General features: G+C 61.0%; 1 protein-coding gene and 1 long non-coding RNA gene across 2 annotated transcripts in view; both read right to left on the bottom strand.

The window, feature by feature from the left end:
* GDF11 (growth differentiation factor 11) overlaps positions 1–15,837 on the bottom strand; it is a 19,714-nt gene extending 3,877 nt beyond the window's left edge. The window contains exons 1-2 of the mRNA XM_032785654.2: positions 15,444–15,837; positions 135–508 (exon numbers count right to left, since the gene is read on the bottom strand). Coding sequence (XP_032641545.1) covers positions 135–508; positions 15,444–15,837 — 768 coding nt within the window. The remainder of the gene's footprint in view (positions 1–134; positions 509–15,443) is intronic.
* LOC142045970 (uncharacterized) overlaps positions 1–15,959 on the bottom strand; it is a 128,965-nt gene that overhangs the window by 47,548 nt on the left and 65,458 nt on the right. The gene's annotated exons all lie outside the window — the stretch shown is intronic.

Raw genomic sequence — 15,959 nt, 5'->3', positions numbered from 1 at the left:
AGCGCCCCACCCCCTTGCCCTGCACTGGGACTTTGGGCTCAGCGCTGACTGAGCAGAGAGCTCCCCAGTCACCCATACCAAGGCAGGCAGGGCCCTATAAGGGGCCCGGTTCCCACTCCTGTGTGTTTACCTACCAGCCCTTCTGCTCCGGGGCCGAGGGAGGTGACGGCCAGGTCGTTGCCGTTCGGGTCGAAGGCGTTGATCTCGATGCCCCAGTTGTTCTGCGGCTGCTTGAACCAGTTCTGCAGCACGTGCTTGAAGTCGATGCTCTGCCAGTGGCCCAGGCGGGAGTGGAGGTCGATCTTGAGGGAGCGGATGCGGATGTGGCGGCTGCCCTCCTCGGTGACGGGCTTGAGGCGCAGGATCTGCAAGTAGACGGTGGAGGTGTGCTGCACGGGCCGCAGGTACACCCACAGCTGGGCCTTCACCACCTTGGTGAACATGATCTTGGGGCTGAAGTTGAAGTAGCAGCAGTGGGGGTTCCCCTCTATCTGCACCACCGGGTCCGCTGCGGGTGGGGGGGGGAAAGCACACGTGAGCGGAGCTGCCTCCCGACTCTGGACACCCGCTGCCCAGCCCCCAGGAGCACTAACGAAGGGCTGAATGTGAACTCCTCCTGGATCGTTAGGAGGTGAAGGTCGGGTCATAGGTCACTAGGCCATTTTCCCTATATCTGCACTAAGGTCTCTGAGCCCATTGCCGGGAGGTATTAATGACCCCCCTGCAGATCGAAGTGGGGTAGTGGCCAAGCTGGGGGGATCCAATGCTGGAATAGTGGATGAGGAGGGGGGAGTTGCCAAGGCACTGAAGAGCTGTGGATAGCTGGGGGTGGATCCCCGGGCTGACCTAGTGGGGCAGGCCGAGCTGGGAGGGTGGAACCTTGCCAGGACCAGCCAATGGTGCATTTCTTCCAAGCAGCCCCTGAGCAAACCCTGCTCAGGGGGAGCAGGAATCCTGAGTCCCCATCAACCCCCACAATGCACAGCCAGGGAACTGACGGCCTCTGTGTCAGGACAACTGGAGCCAGCATTTCCTGCATGTCTGATCTCGGGGAGTCTCAGCTGCATCCCCAAAGGGAGCAATTCCCCACAGAACTGGACAAACCCCCAATCCGGTGTCGCACTGGATCGTCCCTGGCTTCCAGTTTCCACCACTCAGCACCGAGTCCACAGGGGTGTGGAACCCAGGAGTTCTGCACCATGGGCAGCGTTTAGGGTGAATCCAGGCCGGGCTGAGGCAGAGCCCGGGAGGCAGAATGTGGCTGGTTCAAAGCAGATGGGAAGCAGCAATCCAGGGGGAATTTGGGGGATCCCAGTGTTTCTATCCCCAGATTTGTGTTGAGGCTCATATTTTGCAGTCCCTCCCCTTTGTTACCAGAACACCTCCACCAAAATCTAATAACCTCCTGCCCAGATCCAGCTTCCCCCACCTGAGATGGCTGGGATCATCCCAGCTGGCCCTGAAATGCTGCCACCTCTGGGGTGGAACATGCCAGCTGTGTAACAGCTCCAGCAAAGCTACACAAGGGGTTAGGATGGTGAGGGAAGAGCCTGCATCCAGCTGCAGCTCCAGGAGAAATTGAGAGGGGCAGCAGGATGAAAGTGCCAGGGCTGAGCCCTGCAAAAACTGGTAGGGACTCTGTAAAGACCATGGCCAATCCCTGGAGCCTCACTTGCCAGATATCACCTCCAGCAGCACAGCGCCCCCTAGTGTCACACTGGGTCAGTGGGGCCAGCCCTGCCTGCCAGCGAAGAGCGCCCCCTGCTGAGCCCCCAACCCTGCTACCTGCAGCACACGCCCCCTAGTGCCACGCTGGGACAGTGGGGCCAGCCCTGCCTGCCAGCAGAGAGTGCCCCCTGCTGAGCCCCCAATCCTGCTGCCTGCAGCACAGCGCCCCCTAGTGCCACACTGGGACAGTGGGGCCAGACCTGCCTGCAGTGGGAGAGCATCCCTGCTGCACCCCCCATCCTGCTACCTGCAGAACAGCGCCCCCTAGTGCCACGCTGGGACAGTGGGTCCAGCCCTGCCTGCTGGGAGAGAGCGCCCCCTGCAGAGCCCCCCACCCTGCTACCTGCAGCACAGCGCCCCCTAGTGCCACGCTGGGACAAAGGGGCCAGCCCTGCCTGCTGGGAGAGAGCGCCCCCTGCAGAGCTCTCCTCCCCCTCTGCTGCATCTGCAGGAATGGCGTTTTTCAAATCTATATCAATTTTCAGGTTTCTACTGCCTGGGTGACCCAGGAGGGGCAGGGGCAGGCCATGGAAGCTGGGAGTGGACAAAGGGTGTATTTGGTCCAGTCAAGTGGTCTTTGTGTAAGGACACGGGGTGCCAGCAGGGGAGCATGCTGCCTTCTTTGTATGGGTGCTGTTTGCCTGCTTACAATGGGACTAGCAGGGGTGCTGAGTCCTAGGAAGCTCATGCCACTGGTGACGTGAACCAGCAAGGCTCCTGGCAGGACGTCTGGTTCTGGGTGAACTCCCTGAACTCAGCCCTGCCCCAAAGTTGGGAGCCAGGGCAGCTGCGCTCACCACGTCTCCCATATCTTGTTTGTGTCCGGGGGCAAGAGTGCACCTTCCGTGGAGATCGGCGGGGGGGGGGATGCTGCCAGGAACATGCTGGCATCTGCCAAGGGAAACAATTCTCCAAGCCAAACCAGCACAGCAACAGAGTGGGGAGCGGCAAACACACGTCTGGGCCTTGCAATCCCAGGAACTCGGCAGTTCTGCAGCACTTGGCTGCAAGCAGAGCAGAACAATGGGCCCAGGGAGAAAGGCAGGCCCCAGGCTGTGCGGGAGCTGTGTCAAGGCTGGGTCTGCACTGGGCTGGGAGCCCCCAAAACTAGGGCCATGCTGCCCTCTGCACCAGGAGGAATTGAGGAGGAGGGGTGGTGCTGCATGAGGTGTAAACGCCAGGGCCTGCCCCTGACTGCACAGAGCTCAGGGCTACAGGTGGTGAAGGCCCCGGTTCTCCCAAGGAGACCAGCTCTGTCCCTCGCAGATCTCCATGCAAGAATCACTGGCTTTCTTGGGCAGAGGGTGCCCCTTCTGTGCCTGGCAGCCCTTAGCTGGGGCAGCCAGGACATTCTCAGGGATTAGGTTAGGAGGGCACCAAAACCTCCCGAGCCCCAGTGCTGGCTCTGCTCCAGGGGCACACACAGGACCAGGGCTGCCAACGCATTTCTAACAGAACCTCCTACTTCCCCTTGGAGCTGGGAAATAAAACTACAACTGCACTCATCCAGAGCCCAGAGAAAAGAGGGGGTGGGGCAGGGAGCCCAGACTCTTGGGTTCTAGTCCCAGTTCTGATGCTGACTTGTCATGTGACCTTAGGGTGAGATGTGCCTCGTCTCTGTGCCCCTTCTGCGAAATGAGGCTATGAAGTGACCTCGCTGAGCAGCGCCCCGCTTCATTAGCTCGGGGGGGGAAGAGGGCTGCAGAAGGCAGCATGTCCTAGCTGAATTGCTGACACCAGCCTGCTGTGGGCGCTGTCGGAGCGGGGCCGGGAGCAAGGAGCCGTGGGCACTGTCAGAGTGGAGCCAGGTGCCGTGGGTGCTGTCTGAGCAGGGCCAGGAGCCATGGGCGCTGTCCGAGCGGGGCCGGGTGCCATGGGCGCTGTCCGAGCAGGGCCGGGTGCCGTGGGCACTGTCTGAGCGGGGCCGGGAGCAAAGTGCCGTGGGCGCTGTCGGAGCGGGGCTGGGAGCAAGGTGCTGTGGGCGCTGTCGGAGAGGGGCCAGGTGCTGTGGGTGCTGTCGGAGCGGAGCCGGGAGCCGTGGGCGCTGTCGGAGTGGGGCCGGGAGCCATGGGTGCTGTCGGAGCGGGGCTGGGAGCCGTGGGCGATGTAGCAGTGGGGCCGGGAGCAAGGTGAGGTGGGTGCTGTAGGAGCGGGGCCAGGTACTGTGGGTGCGGTCGGAGCAGTGCCTGGAGCAAGGTGCCATAGGCACTGTTGGAGCGGGGCCAGGTGCCGTGGGTGCTGTCAGAGTGGGGCCGGGAACAAGGAGCTATGGGTGCTGTCGGAGTGGGGCCAGGTGCCATGGGTGCTGTCGAAATCGGGCCAGGTGCCATAGGTGCTGTCGGAGCGGGTCCGGGAGCAAGGTGAGGTGGGCACTGTCAGAGCAGGGCCAGGTGCCGTGGGCACTGTGGAAGCGGGTCCTGGAGCAAGATGAGGTGGTCACTGTCAGAGCAGGGCCAGGTGCCGTGGGCACTGTGGAAGCGGGTCCGGGAGCAAGATGAGGTGGGCGCTGTCGGAGCGGGGCCGGGAGCCATGGGCACTGTCAGAGTGGGGCCAGGTGCCGTGGGCGCTATCGGAGCGGGGCCGGGAGCAAGGTGAGGTGGGCACTGTCGGAGCAGGGCCAGGTGCCGTGGGCACTGTGGAAGTGGGTCCGGGAGCAAGATGAGGTGGGCACTGTCGGAGCAGGGCCGGGAGCAAGGTGAGGTGGGCACTGTGGAAGTGGGTCCAGGAGCAAGATGAGGTGGGCGCTGTTGGAGTGGGGCTGGGAGCAAGGTGAGGTGGGCGCTGTTGGAGCGGGGCCGGGAGCAAGATGAGGTGGGCGCTGTTGGAGTGGGGCCGGGAGCCATGGGCGCTGTTGGAGCGGGGTCGGGAACAAGGTGAGGTGGGCGCTGTCGGAGCGGGGCTGGGAGCAAGGTGAGGTGGGCGCTGTTGGAGTGGGGCCGGGAGCCATGGGCGCTGTTGGAGCGGGGTCGGGAACAAGGTGAGGTGGGCGCTGTCGGAGCGGGGCTGGGAGCAAGGTGAGGTGGGCGCTGTTGGAGTGGGGCCGGGAGCCATGGGCGCTGTTGGAGCGGAGCCGGGAACAAGGTGAGGTGGGCGCTGTCGGAGTGGGGCCAGGAGCAAGGTGAGGTGGGCGCTGTCAGAGCGGGGCTGGGAGCAAGGTGAGGTGGGTGCTGTCGGAGCGGAGCTGAGAGCTGGCTGTGGGGCGGGAATAGGGGGATCTGGCTGGGGGATGGGAATCAGGGGAGCTAGGTGGGACGGGGTGATGCCCCCCAACTTTTTTCCCTGGTACACACACAATACCCTTTGCACACCCATCCCCCGAAAGCGCTGCCTGCTCTGACCCTCCCTTTTGGGGAAACATCTGGGTTGAATTGAGCGGGGAATTTCTCCCCCGTCCTCGCCCGGTGCCCCCCCCTGCACACGCACCGGTCAGGTTTAATAGCACCCAGCTGCAGCGCTGGGCCATTTGCTGTGAACCGAGGCCTCCACTAACAGATAGGGGTCATGACACCAACCGGGGGCCAGGAATGTCACCCGCACAGCCCCCCACGCCCACAAGGGGCTCCCATAAACCAAAGTGACAGGGGCCGGGGGGCCTTGCGGTGCTTTGCTAACAAACCCCTCCCAGCAATTTGCTGAGCACAAGCCCCCTATTAAATCCACTCTCCTGGGAGCAGCCCATAAAAGTACTTCCCTCTCTGCCCCCTTCCCCTCCCCTCCCCGTCGGCTCTTAAAGCCACAGCACGGCTCTGCCTTCCAGGCCCCCCCCGGCTCGCTGTGGGGAGAGCCATGGCCACTAACGCTACGCAGCACCTCCCTCTGGCTGATCCAAGGCCACAATGGGGGGGCTGGAGGGTGGGGGTCACCCACTTGCCCCTCAACCCCCAAAGGGCCCTGCTGTGTGCTGGACTCAGGCAAGGGGGCAGGTGTGAGGCTCTCAGCAGCTGCCCCACGCCAGGCCCAGGGCAGCAGGCACAGTAGGAGGGGAAAGGCAGGACCGACAGGCACTAGCCGGACAGGGGCAGCCTCTGCAGCCCACTGAGCCCCGGGACTCTGCGGTGCCCCCTGCAGTGATCAGTGTGGGGCACCGGTACCCAGAGCTGGGCCAGGCCTCACTGACCCACAGCTCTCAGGGGCCCTCAGCCAGTAGGCGGCTCCCCCAGCCTGCACCAGGGACTGTCACAGAGCAAAGGGGGGGAGGGTGGGCAGGGTGGTGACAATCTGGGAGAGGAGGGAGCCAGGCCAAGCATGGCAGAGACAGGCAAGTTTAGCCCTGCTGGTGCCCCTCACTCCTGACCCGCAGCCCCCTGGGCTCCCCCCTTCCCCAGCTCTGCCGGTGCCCCTCACTCCCGACCCACAGCCCCCTGGGCTCCCCCCTTCCCCAGCTCTGCCGGTGCCCCTCACTTCCGACCCGCAGCCCTTGGTGAGACCATGAAGCTCATGTCACTTGTGGCCTGAGGCAGATGAGTCCAGTTTGTGCCTGAGTTGCTTCCCCTTTTCAGGACTCCTGCATCATCAGTCCCTTGGGTGCGGGGCAGAGATCTCCCTCCAGGGTGACCCCCGCCCCTGCTCCCCACCACGTGCAGCTGGCTGCCAAGGAGGGCACCACTGCCCGCTAACGCAGCTCTTGGTATGCTGGCTGCCCGCGGTGCCAAGATGCTATTCCTGTTGCCCTGGCAACTAGGGGCAGAAAGGTTCCCGGGGCACTGGCTGCAGCAGAGGAGCTGCTGGAGTGTGCGCGGGTGGGGCCGGCTCTTTGTTCCCAGGCCTGGCTCGGAGCTGCCAGGGGGCTCACCTGTGGCACTAGGCTGAACTGGGCCTGGGCACCACAGATTCATGGCCCAGCAGCCCCAGGTGGCTCAGGAGTCTTTGGCTGCTCCACAGCCTGCCTGTTTGTGTTCACCCTTTGGGCTCTCACCCGAGCCTGCTGGCCCCGGCTCCCACTCCAGGGCCTGGCCCCAGCCCAGCAGCCTGTGAGGCTGAACCCTCGGGTGCCTGCTCCCAGGGCACTGAGCCCCTGGCAGCTGGCCCATGTCGCTAGGCCGGTAGCTGGTGCTGGAGCTTCAGGCAGACAGTGAACTAGATTGGGAGGGGCCCAGGCCTGGCCTAGAGGTGCCAGACCCCGGCGTGCCAGCAGGCCAGAACCTCCCTCACCCCTGGGGGCTGGGCAGGGGTGGGGCACTGCTGATACAATTGATGCCCTTCGTCTTTCTGGTCTAGCAGCAGCCACAGGTGCTGTGTAAATCCCCGTCCCAGAGGCTCACACTCCATCCATCTCTCCTGCTCTTCCAGGAGATTCTGCCTCCCTCTCTGCTGGTGCCTCTCTGCCAACCCGCAGCCCCCTGCTCCCCCTTCCCTGGCTCTGCTGGTGCCTCTCTGCCAACCCGCAGCCCCCTGCTCTCCCAGCCCTGTGCCCCCCCTTCCCTGGCTCTGCTGGTGCCTCTCTGCCAACCCGCAGCCCCCTGCTCTCCCAGTCCCAGGCCCCGCCTTCCCTGGCTCTGCTGGTGCCTCTCTCTGCTGGTGCCTCTCTGCCAACCCGCAGCCCCCTGTGAGCCCAGCCCCGGGCCCCCACTTCCCTGGCTTTGCTGCTGCCTCTCTGCCAACCTGCAGCCCCCTGCTCTCCCAGCCCCAGGCCCCGCCTTCCCTGGCTCTGCCAGTGCCTCTCTGCCAACCCGCAGCCCCCTGCTCTCCCAGCCCTGGGCTCTCCCCCCCACCCCAGCTCTGTCTGTGCCCCTCACTCCCGACCCGGAGCCCCCTGCTAGCCCAGCCCTGGGCTCCCCCCTTACCCAGCTCTGCCGGTGCCCCTCATTCCCGACCTGCAGCCTTCCCCGCCCTCCAGCTTTTTAAATTTGCTCTGGGCTCCATGGCACCCTAATGGTGGGATTTGACGGTGAGGTTTGTTGGATTTCACACTGTGCCCCCCCTTAATCTCCCTTCATTAACTTCCCCTCCCCCCACCCCAAAGGTCAGCAGGGTCACAGGTAGCCAATAAATGGTTTTAGGACCCAATTAACCTTCCCTTAGTTTCTTGTGCAGTTAAAAAAAGCGGGGAGGGGGGCTGTACTGAGGGACAGGGTGGGGAGGGTGAGGAGAACCTGAGAGGTTTATGGGCCCTACAGCCTATAAAACCTTCCTTTCCTTCTGTTCAGGAACCATAAAAACCCACCCGCAATTGCCAAGCCAAATTCATAATAATAATGCTGGGGGGGTTGGGGTTGGAGTTGGGGGGGTCCCCTGCTCTAGGATCCCACAAGCCAGGCCTTCCCCTCCTCTGACAGCTTGTGGCCCCACTGAGATGGGTGAGGGCTTTGGGGGTGGAAGGCAGTTAGGTTCCCTCCCCCTCCGCAGTCAGGTGGGGTGGGACTTAGGCTCTAGTATTTATTTGGGGGGGGGCAAGGGAAGGGAATGGGGGGACGGGTGGGGAGCAGCAAACGTTCACACGGGTGAGGAGCAAAGCCCCCGGCGTGTTCTCAATTTTATGGGTAATAAAATTTCAAAGCCGCTCAAGTCTATTAATGCTTGAGAAGGAAATTTGTCCATGAGCTGCTGGAGGGAAGCGCTTGGCCCTACCATTCCTCACCCCGCCCCCTTCCCTTAGCCTTTGCACACCCCTCCACCCTGGCCAGACGCCCTGGTCCACCCTTCTGCCAGCCGACACTCTGGCACCAACGCTGGCCTTGAGGCTGGGTAACCAGGCACTTCGCCATGCACTGCGCCAGCCCCTGATCTTGTCCCAGTGCCAGGGCTGCAGGGGGCAGCACGCGGTCCAGGGGCACCTGTGTATTGCCTCCTGGACATGCTGGGCTCAGGCTGGAACAAATCAAGGGGCCTGGACTCTGGATCAGCCCCAGGAGAAGGCACCAGAGTCCAGTAGCACCCCCTCCAGGAGAAGGTAAAGACAGGCAGTGTTTCTTAGTGGTTAGAGCAGGGGAGCTGGGAGCCAGGACTCCTGGGTTCTATCCCTGGCTCTGGGCAGGGAGTAGGGTCTAGTGAGTTAGATCCCCACCAGTGACCACCTCCCTGCCGTTTGCAGAGTCCAGGGAGCACTGGGAATAGGAGACTCACTATTACTTAATTAGCCCAGCTGGGGCCAAGGTCAGTATCACGCCTTGATTGTAAGCTTCCTTGGGCAGCGGCTGCCCGTGCCGTGCCCAGCGCAGTGGGACCTGGGCCACAGATGGGTGACAGGATACCGCAGGGATATGAATAATGGCAGGAACTGTCCTTCTTTCCATTGCTGGGGAAACTGAGGCATGGATTGGGCTGTGACTTGCCCAAGTTCCCACAGTGAGTCATTGGCAAAGCAGGAAGCAGAGCCTGGGGATCCTGGCTCCCATCTCCACATCTCTCTAACCACCAGTGAATGAGCTGTGAGCAGCCACTTCTGCAAAGTCCCTGCTGTGCCTTCTCCTCTTGCTGCCACACGGGGTGCCGCTCCAGCCCCAGGATCAGGCCCAGTCCTCGAAGACAGGCTGCACTTTTCCGCCATTCCCCTGCACATGTCCTGCTGGAGAGGTGGGCGACTCGCTACCACCCACCCCTGGGGCCTGGTTGGTTGGTTACTTTGCTTCTGGTTTGCCTCGGTTTACCTCACCCCCACCCTGGGGCTGGATCCGAGCTGAAGAGGCTCCTACCCAGAATGCTGCCCCCACCCAGAGCCCCAGTTCTCTCTGCAATGTGACCAAGACTCGTCGAGGCCTGGGCAGGGATGGGATGGGACTGACTGTCTCTGCTCTGTGGCACTTGCTCCCTCAGCTGACGCCAAGCACCTCAACAACCCGCTCCCAAGGAGTCGGACTTGCAAAGGGGTTCGGGACCCCACCCAGCCCAGCGCAACGGAGAACCCTCCCCACGTGGCCCCTGGGAAAGGACTGGCCCCGAGGCTGAGAGCTCCAGGCACAATGAGTCCCCCCTGTTCCCAGGACTGCTGGTAAGTGTCCCAGGTGATCACATCCAGGGAGGTACAAGAGGCCTCCCAGGTACTCACGCAGAGCCAGGAGCACGGGGACTGGCTGCCAGGGCCTATCCCAGGCCAGGAGAAAGCAGGATGCAGAGACGCTGCATCTGGGAGCAACGCTGTGTCTGGGGGCACTTGAAGAGAGCAAAGACCTGATTCTAATGGGAATACATTGCTGTGCATGTGAGGGGGGGAGAAGGGGCTTGGATGGGAATGGATGGAGAGAGAGGAAGTTGTGGTAGCGGGGTAGGTAGCTGGGTGGATGGATAGATTGATGGATGGACCCCTGGAGGGGCTGTCTGAAGATAGCGAGCTATAATCATTAGACACTTAATTGAGAGATGTCTCTCGTATTATATAACTAAGCCAGGACACAGCAATGATCTGGAAAGCCCCAGCTGTAGCTTCTGTTCAGTTTTGAGGGTTGGCTCTCAATGAGTCGGTGTCTGTTGCACCTGCTGTCATGTGGAGCAGGATAAAGCAGAATGTGTTTGCTATCGGTTTAGTGCAGGGGGAGATCCCTGGGTCAGGGAATTCAGGGCAGTTCTGTATGAGCTTCACCTGTTTGCCGTGACAATACACACTGCAGAGATAGTCCCAGGAGTGACACAATAATTATTCTGTCTGCAATGTAGCCCCCTCTGGGGTGGGACTCACTCACAGTTTAACAGCCCACAGCAACCCAGCACAAGAGATCAGTGCAAGGGCTCATTGTTGGTTTGCAGGGTGCACACAAGAGCTGATGTTGGAAGTGGAACCATCTTGTTATTGGGATAATCGAGCTAGCACTAACGAAGGTAACACATCTCTATGATATTAGGAAGTTAGTAGATCTAGCAGTGAAGGTGTGTCTCAATCTGCCACTTAGCCTCTGATTTGAAGAGTTAGAGACACTGGTGGAGAGAGAACAATAGCCATTTTTAAGCAGCCAGGGTTACAGTGGAGGGGAGATCTCTGAAACACGAACAGCTCCATCCAGACACATGGAGGCTTGCTGGAGAGAGGAAAGAATGAAAGGAGATCATTCAACAGGAGCACGACAGCAGTACAAGAGCTCTTCTGCAACAAGAACCTGCAGACAAAGAGAAGGAAGTGAAAAGATCAGCCAGAGGAGATACGAGAGTGGATGGAAAATCAAGTGAGGGAAGCTGGGGAGGTGCAGGAGAGAAGGGATTCTAAGCCCCTTTTCTGGTACCTAAACAGTTGGCATCACAAGTCTCAAACCTTTGTGGTATTGTGAAGGCCCGAGATGGTAAAATTTTAACCCCAGAGGAAGGACAGAGTCCGTTGGGTGGAACCTTTCCAGGCTGTGCTCAGCCAGCCAGAACCACTATCACACACCCAGAGATGTGAAGAACTAGCAGACTTACCTATGTCCCTAGAAGCAATCACCTTTGAGGAAGTAACTAAGGCCATAAACCAATTGAAGAGTGGTAAAGCACCAGGCTATGCTGAGATGGATGCTGAACGGTAAAGAGCTGCAGAGGAGGTGGCAGGGAATGCCATGTGTAAGGTGTGCAAGATGGTTTGGGATAAGGAGATCCGTCCCATGGACCAGAGAAGACGTGTCATTGGGAGACCAGCTTATTTGTGGCAGTTGGAGATGGGGAATCTCCTGTCTGTACCTGGAGAACGTCATTTTTAATAGAATGAAAACTGCTGCTGCTGGAGAACAGGCAGGATTTTGCTCCGGTCGGTTGTGTTCAGAGCACAGTTCCCCCTTGAGGAGATGCTGAGAGAGGCTTAGAAAATCAGCAGCAGATGACTTTTTAACTTCCTTGATAAGCACAGATAAACCCTCTGGAAGATCTTGAGGGCTTGCCTACATGTACAGCGCTCTGTAGGAGAACTTCTGTCAGCCGAGGTACCCCACCTCCCCGAGAGACAGTAGCTGTGCTGGGAGAAGCTGCTGTCTGGGATGGTTTGTTTAGCTGCTGCATCCGCAGGTTCGGCCGATGGCGGCTCTCACTGGCTGCGGTTCGCTGCTCCAGGCCAATGGGGGCTGCGGGAAGGGCGGCCAGCACATCCCTCAGCTGGCGCTGCTTCCCGCAGCCCCCACTAGTGTGGAGCGGTGAACTGCTGCCAGTGGGAGCCACGATCGGCTGCACCTGCAGACGCGGCAGGTAAACAAACCAGCCCGGACTGCCAGGGGCTTTCCCTGAACAACTGGCAGCCCAACTTTGAGAACCACTAGTGTAGACCAAGCAGGAGATGCTGTGAAATAAAGATCGCTAATTTGATCAAAGCTTTGACGAGCCTGCATCGGGACAGAGCGGAGACACAGAAAGGTTAAAGATTGTTACTGCTCTGAGTCAAAGTGGCTTCTCTGCTGCACGGTCACAGACTGTGACAAGAAGGGTGATGGCTGCTGGCCAGGCCTCTGATATCATTTGGGCTGGAGATAAGCTGCGGGACTTGGATTTTGCAGATGACGTAGTCATCCTGGATACCAGCTTGGATGGAATTAAAAGATTCTTTTTGAGCAAAAAAGCAGAAACTGCCCCAGAGGGACTTCATATCAGTACATGGAAGACCAAGACCATGGAGGAAGAGAATGCTGCCCGTGCTGGCCGATGTGTGATTGATGGAGAAGAGTACAGAAGAGTTGATGACTTTGTCCATCTTGGAAGAACAACCTCTCCTAACAGCAGCTCACTACAGTGAAGGCAGGAATCGGCAAAGCCTGTGGATCATTCTCCCATTTGTCAAACGTCTGGAAGAGGAAGATCTACCTACATGCTAAAATGAGATCACACAATGCTCCTGTTCTCCCAGCATTACTATACACCTTCAAAAGGTGGCTGAGGGTCCGAGTGCACAACAGGACGCTGGGTGCCCTCCACCAATGTTGTCTAAGGAGAACTGTGGGAATGAGCTGGAGAGATTGTGTAGCCAATGTAGAAGACAGAGATGGTGATGGTGGTTTGGCCATGTCATCTGGCTTTCCTGTGGCACAATCACAAGGTCTGTCTTAGATTGGATCCCACCTGGAGGGAAGAGAAGGTGCAGAGGACACGGAATGGCCTATCGCAGTAAGATCGGAAAGGAGACCGCCCTCATGGAGTCAGCTCACAATGGAGTCAGACATCAGTCACAGAGCCAGCCGCGGGGAAGCAGGTGGCCTTGTGCGCCTAGGCACAGGAGGTGAGGTCTCAGTGGGTCTGAGTGAAGGAGACCTCAGAATATGCTTGGCTGGAGGGAGAATGTAATTTCCTGAGCTGGGATTTCGCCTTGGCACTCTCAATCTCAGAGGCAACATGTCAGGGGAAGTTTAGAGACCACAGGTAGCCAGGAACTTGGTGTAAGTCTCACCCTGAAGAGAGTGGCCCGTATCCAAGCACCCCTTCCTGCTATGCTGTGTTATCCAGACCCCCAACAGACTGCACTGTGGGTGACCCCCAACCCCCAGTACTCACTGGGCTCAGGAACAGCTCAGCATGGGGAAGAGGGGGTGTGGCCGACGAAAGATGAGCAGCCATCGCCTACCAGACCTAGCAAGGAGGATCACTGTGGGCAAAGCCAGAACGCCAGGCCCTGGGCCCCCAAGCACTTGGTGCTCTGTGAAATTCCCTGAAGAGCGGAGACCCGGGAGGTCAGTGACACGTCAGCAACTCAGGGTGTTTGGACACAGAGGAGACAGACACATGGACCTGTCAAGGCTGAACTCCCACGGTCACTAATCCTGCAGCCCCATGGATCCTACCACCCCTGCTTCCCCCAACCCCTCAGCATGCCTAGATTCTCCAGCCCCCTTTGCTTCTCGGAGCAGGTTGTTTTCTGAGATCCGTGATCTGGTGTTTGTGTCATTGCAGCGCAACCCCCTCCACCTGCTCCATGTCCTTGCACACCTTGAGTCCTGGCCCCACTCTCTGCACCCACCTGCCCCCTGTTCTCTCCCCTCTGCTCACTGCCCAGGCCCAGGCTGGCCGGCAGGGTCAGCATTTGGCTGCAGCCTGGTGGGGGCAGCACTCGCAGCCCATCTGTCAGCCCCCCAGGGAAGGAGGTTCCATTTATTGCCTGCCCTGGAGGCAGCCCAGCCCCTGGGTCCCTGCTGCTGGGCTGGGCAGGGTGATTCTGACAGGCTGGAGGCCAACCCAGCCAGCCACAGCCTTGCCCCTGCCCTAGCGGGCCCTGCCCCAGGGGCAGCTGAGGGCTGGAGAGCTCAGTCCTGTGGCCTGGTCACACCCCATCTCTGCGGAGGCTGCAGCACAGGGCCCAGCTGGTGCCAGGAGCAGTGAGATCTTACAAAGCGGCTGCTCTCCAGTGACCTCCAGGTGACTCGCCTGCGCTGGGCCTCGGTTCAACTCTGCAAAACCCATCAGCCCAGCTGAGCGTGGAGGCCAAGGAGACAGAGCCCCAGGGCAGGGCTCGCTCGGGCACATGGGCATCACCCAGTGGCTCGCCAGCCTACAGCTGCTCATAGGACAGAGGCCTTTGGCCTCTGTGGCTCTCAGCTATTCCACTGCAATAAACGTGCCGGTTTAGTCACGAGCTGATGGTATTCCCCACATTCACCCACCTGGCCGGGCCCCTCACTCCAGAACCACAGATGGGGAAACTGAGGTATGGGGAGGTGATGTGACTTGCACAAGCTCACATCATAGGTCAGGGACAGAACCAGGATTAGATCCTACGAGTCCAGGCTTGCAGCCCCCTATGATAACCCTAGACGACCCTGCTCTGAGCTGGGATTGGCACCCAGCCTGTGTGTCCTGCCAGCAGCGATGCCCTCACTGCCACAGCAGAGCCTTGCTCCTAAATGGGCAGCATCTTACGGGCTGGGCCAGTGAGCCCAAGACCCTGCTAGCCCTGTCTGAGTCAGTGCTGCAGGCTACGCACAGCAGATTTGGATCAGTGCCTCCCAAGTGAGGTTTGGGCTCTGAGGCTGCCCCAGCCAATCAGCCGGAAGTCCCCCATCAAGGGCACTCAGTGGCAGCACCACCTGCCCTGTCTGCCCCATGAGCCCCACGTGTGGATCTCCCTGCCCCTTCCAGGGTGGGCAAGCCCAGCGTGCTAGGCAAGCTCTGAGGGGCCCCTGTAGTGGCCTTGCCTGATGTGGAGACCCAAAGTGCCACCTTCAGAGCCTGGCTCCAGCTGCCCTCTGGGCTCCTGCCCGCAGCAGAAGGAGGAAGGGAGACGGTGCCCAGCTCTGCCCTTCGGGGGATGCTTTCAAACTAACTTTCTCCTTTGGCCAACTGGAGCAACCCCTCCTTCCCAGGAGCCAAAGCGGGGCTGGGCCCTGAGCCCCCTCCCAGCTGCCCCCCAGCTTGGCAGCCAGGGAGCGCCGCTCTGCAGCCCTGGGGAGCAGGCTGAGCAGAGGGAAGTCCCTGCTGAATTGCGGAGGGCAGCGCTCCCGGGGCCTGGCTCACTTTGGGGCAATGGCGGAACCGGACCAAACTTTCGCAGCTCGCCCCAGCGGCAGCCGCGTTCGCGGAGCCCGGCCGCAGACAATGCCCCGCGGGACGCCCCGAGCGGCCTCTGGCCCCTGCCTGCGGGGTGCGGGACCCTGAACTTTGCAGGCGCCGGTTCCTCCGACCGGGGAGGGGCGGGAGCCAATAGCCCCTCAGGGGCGCTGCACCCTCTCGCCCCCCCCGGCCAGGAGTCAAGGGGAGCCTGCGGCGCCGCCCCCCGGGCACGGACCCCCGAGCGCTTCCCCCTGAAGGGCGCAAAGCAGCCGAGTGCGTGGGACGGCGAGCGGGCTGCGGGGAGGGGGTCCCCCCTGAAGTTCGCCTCTCGCCCCCGCTAACAAAGAGCCACCTACTGTGCTGGGCCATGCTGATGACAGTCTCGGTGGTGGCGTGGTACTCGTCCTCCTCCAGGTACTCGTCCTGCGGGAACGCGTCGCCCTGGAAGTCATGCAAATCCAGGATCTGCTGCAGCGGGGGCGCCTTGGGCAGCAGCTGGTTCACCACCTCCCGGGTGATGTTGGGCGCCTCCTTGAGCCGCAGCTTGCTCAGGATCTGCGACTTGATGCTCTCCAGCCGCATCTCCTTGCTGTGCTTCCGCCACAGGCAGACAGGGCAGCCCGGCTCCTCCGTCTCGGGCCCCGGGGGGGGCTGCCCGCCGCCGGCCCCTTTCTCCACCACCTCCCCCGGGGCCAGCGCCACGGCCAGCGCCAGGGCGCACAGGAAGAGCGGGGACCTGCGCACCGACATGGCTGGACGGCCGGGTCCCTCCTGCCTCCCCCGCCTCTGGACTTGGGACTCGGGCCGCGGCTGGCTGCCCTGGGGGGGGGGCGGGGGTGTGACGGGGCAGAGGCTCTCCGGGGCCGGCTGGG

This window comes from Chelonoidis abingdonii, chromosome 26 (assembly GCF_003597395.2).
Source record: "Chelonoidis abingdonii isolate Lonesome George chromosome 26, CheloAbing_2.0, whole genome shotgun sequence".
In the NCBI taxonomy this organism is placed as follows: domain Eukaryota; kingdom Metazoa; phylum Chordata; order Testudines; family Testudinidae; genus Chelonoidis; species Chelonoidis abingdonii.
This window is presented reverse-complemented; position numbering and strand designations above follow the sequence as displayed.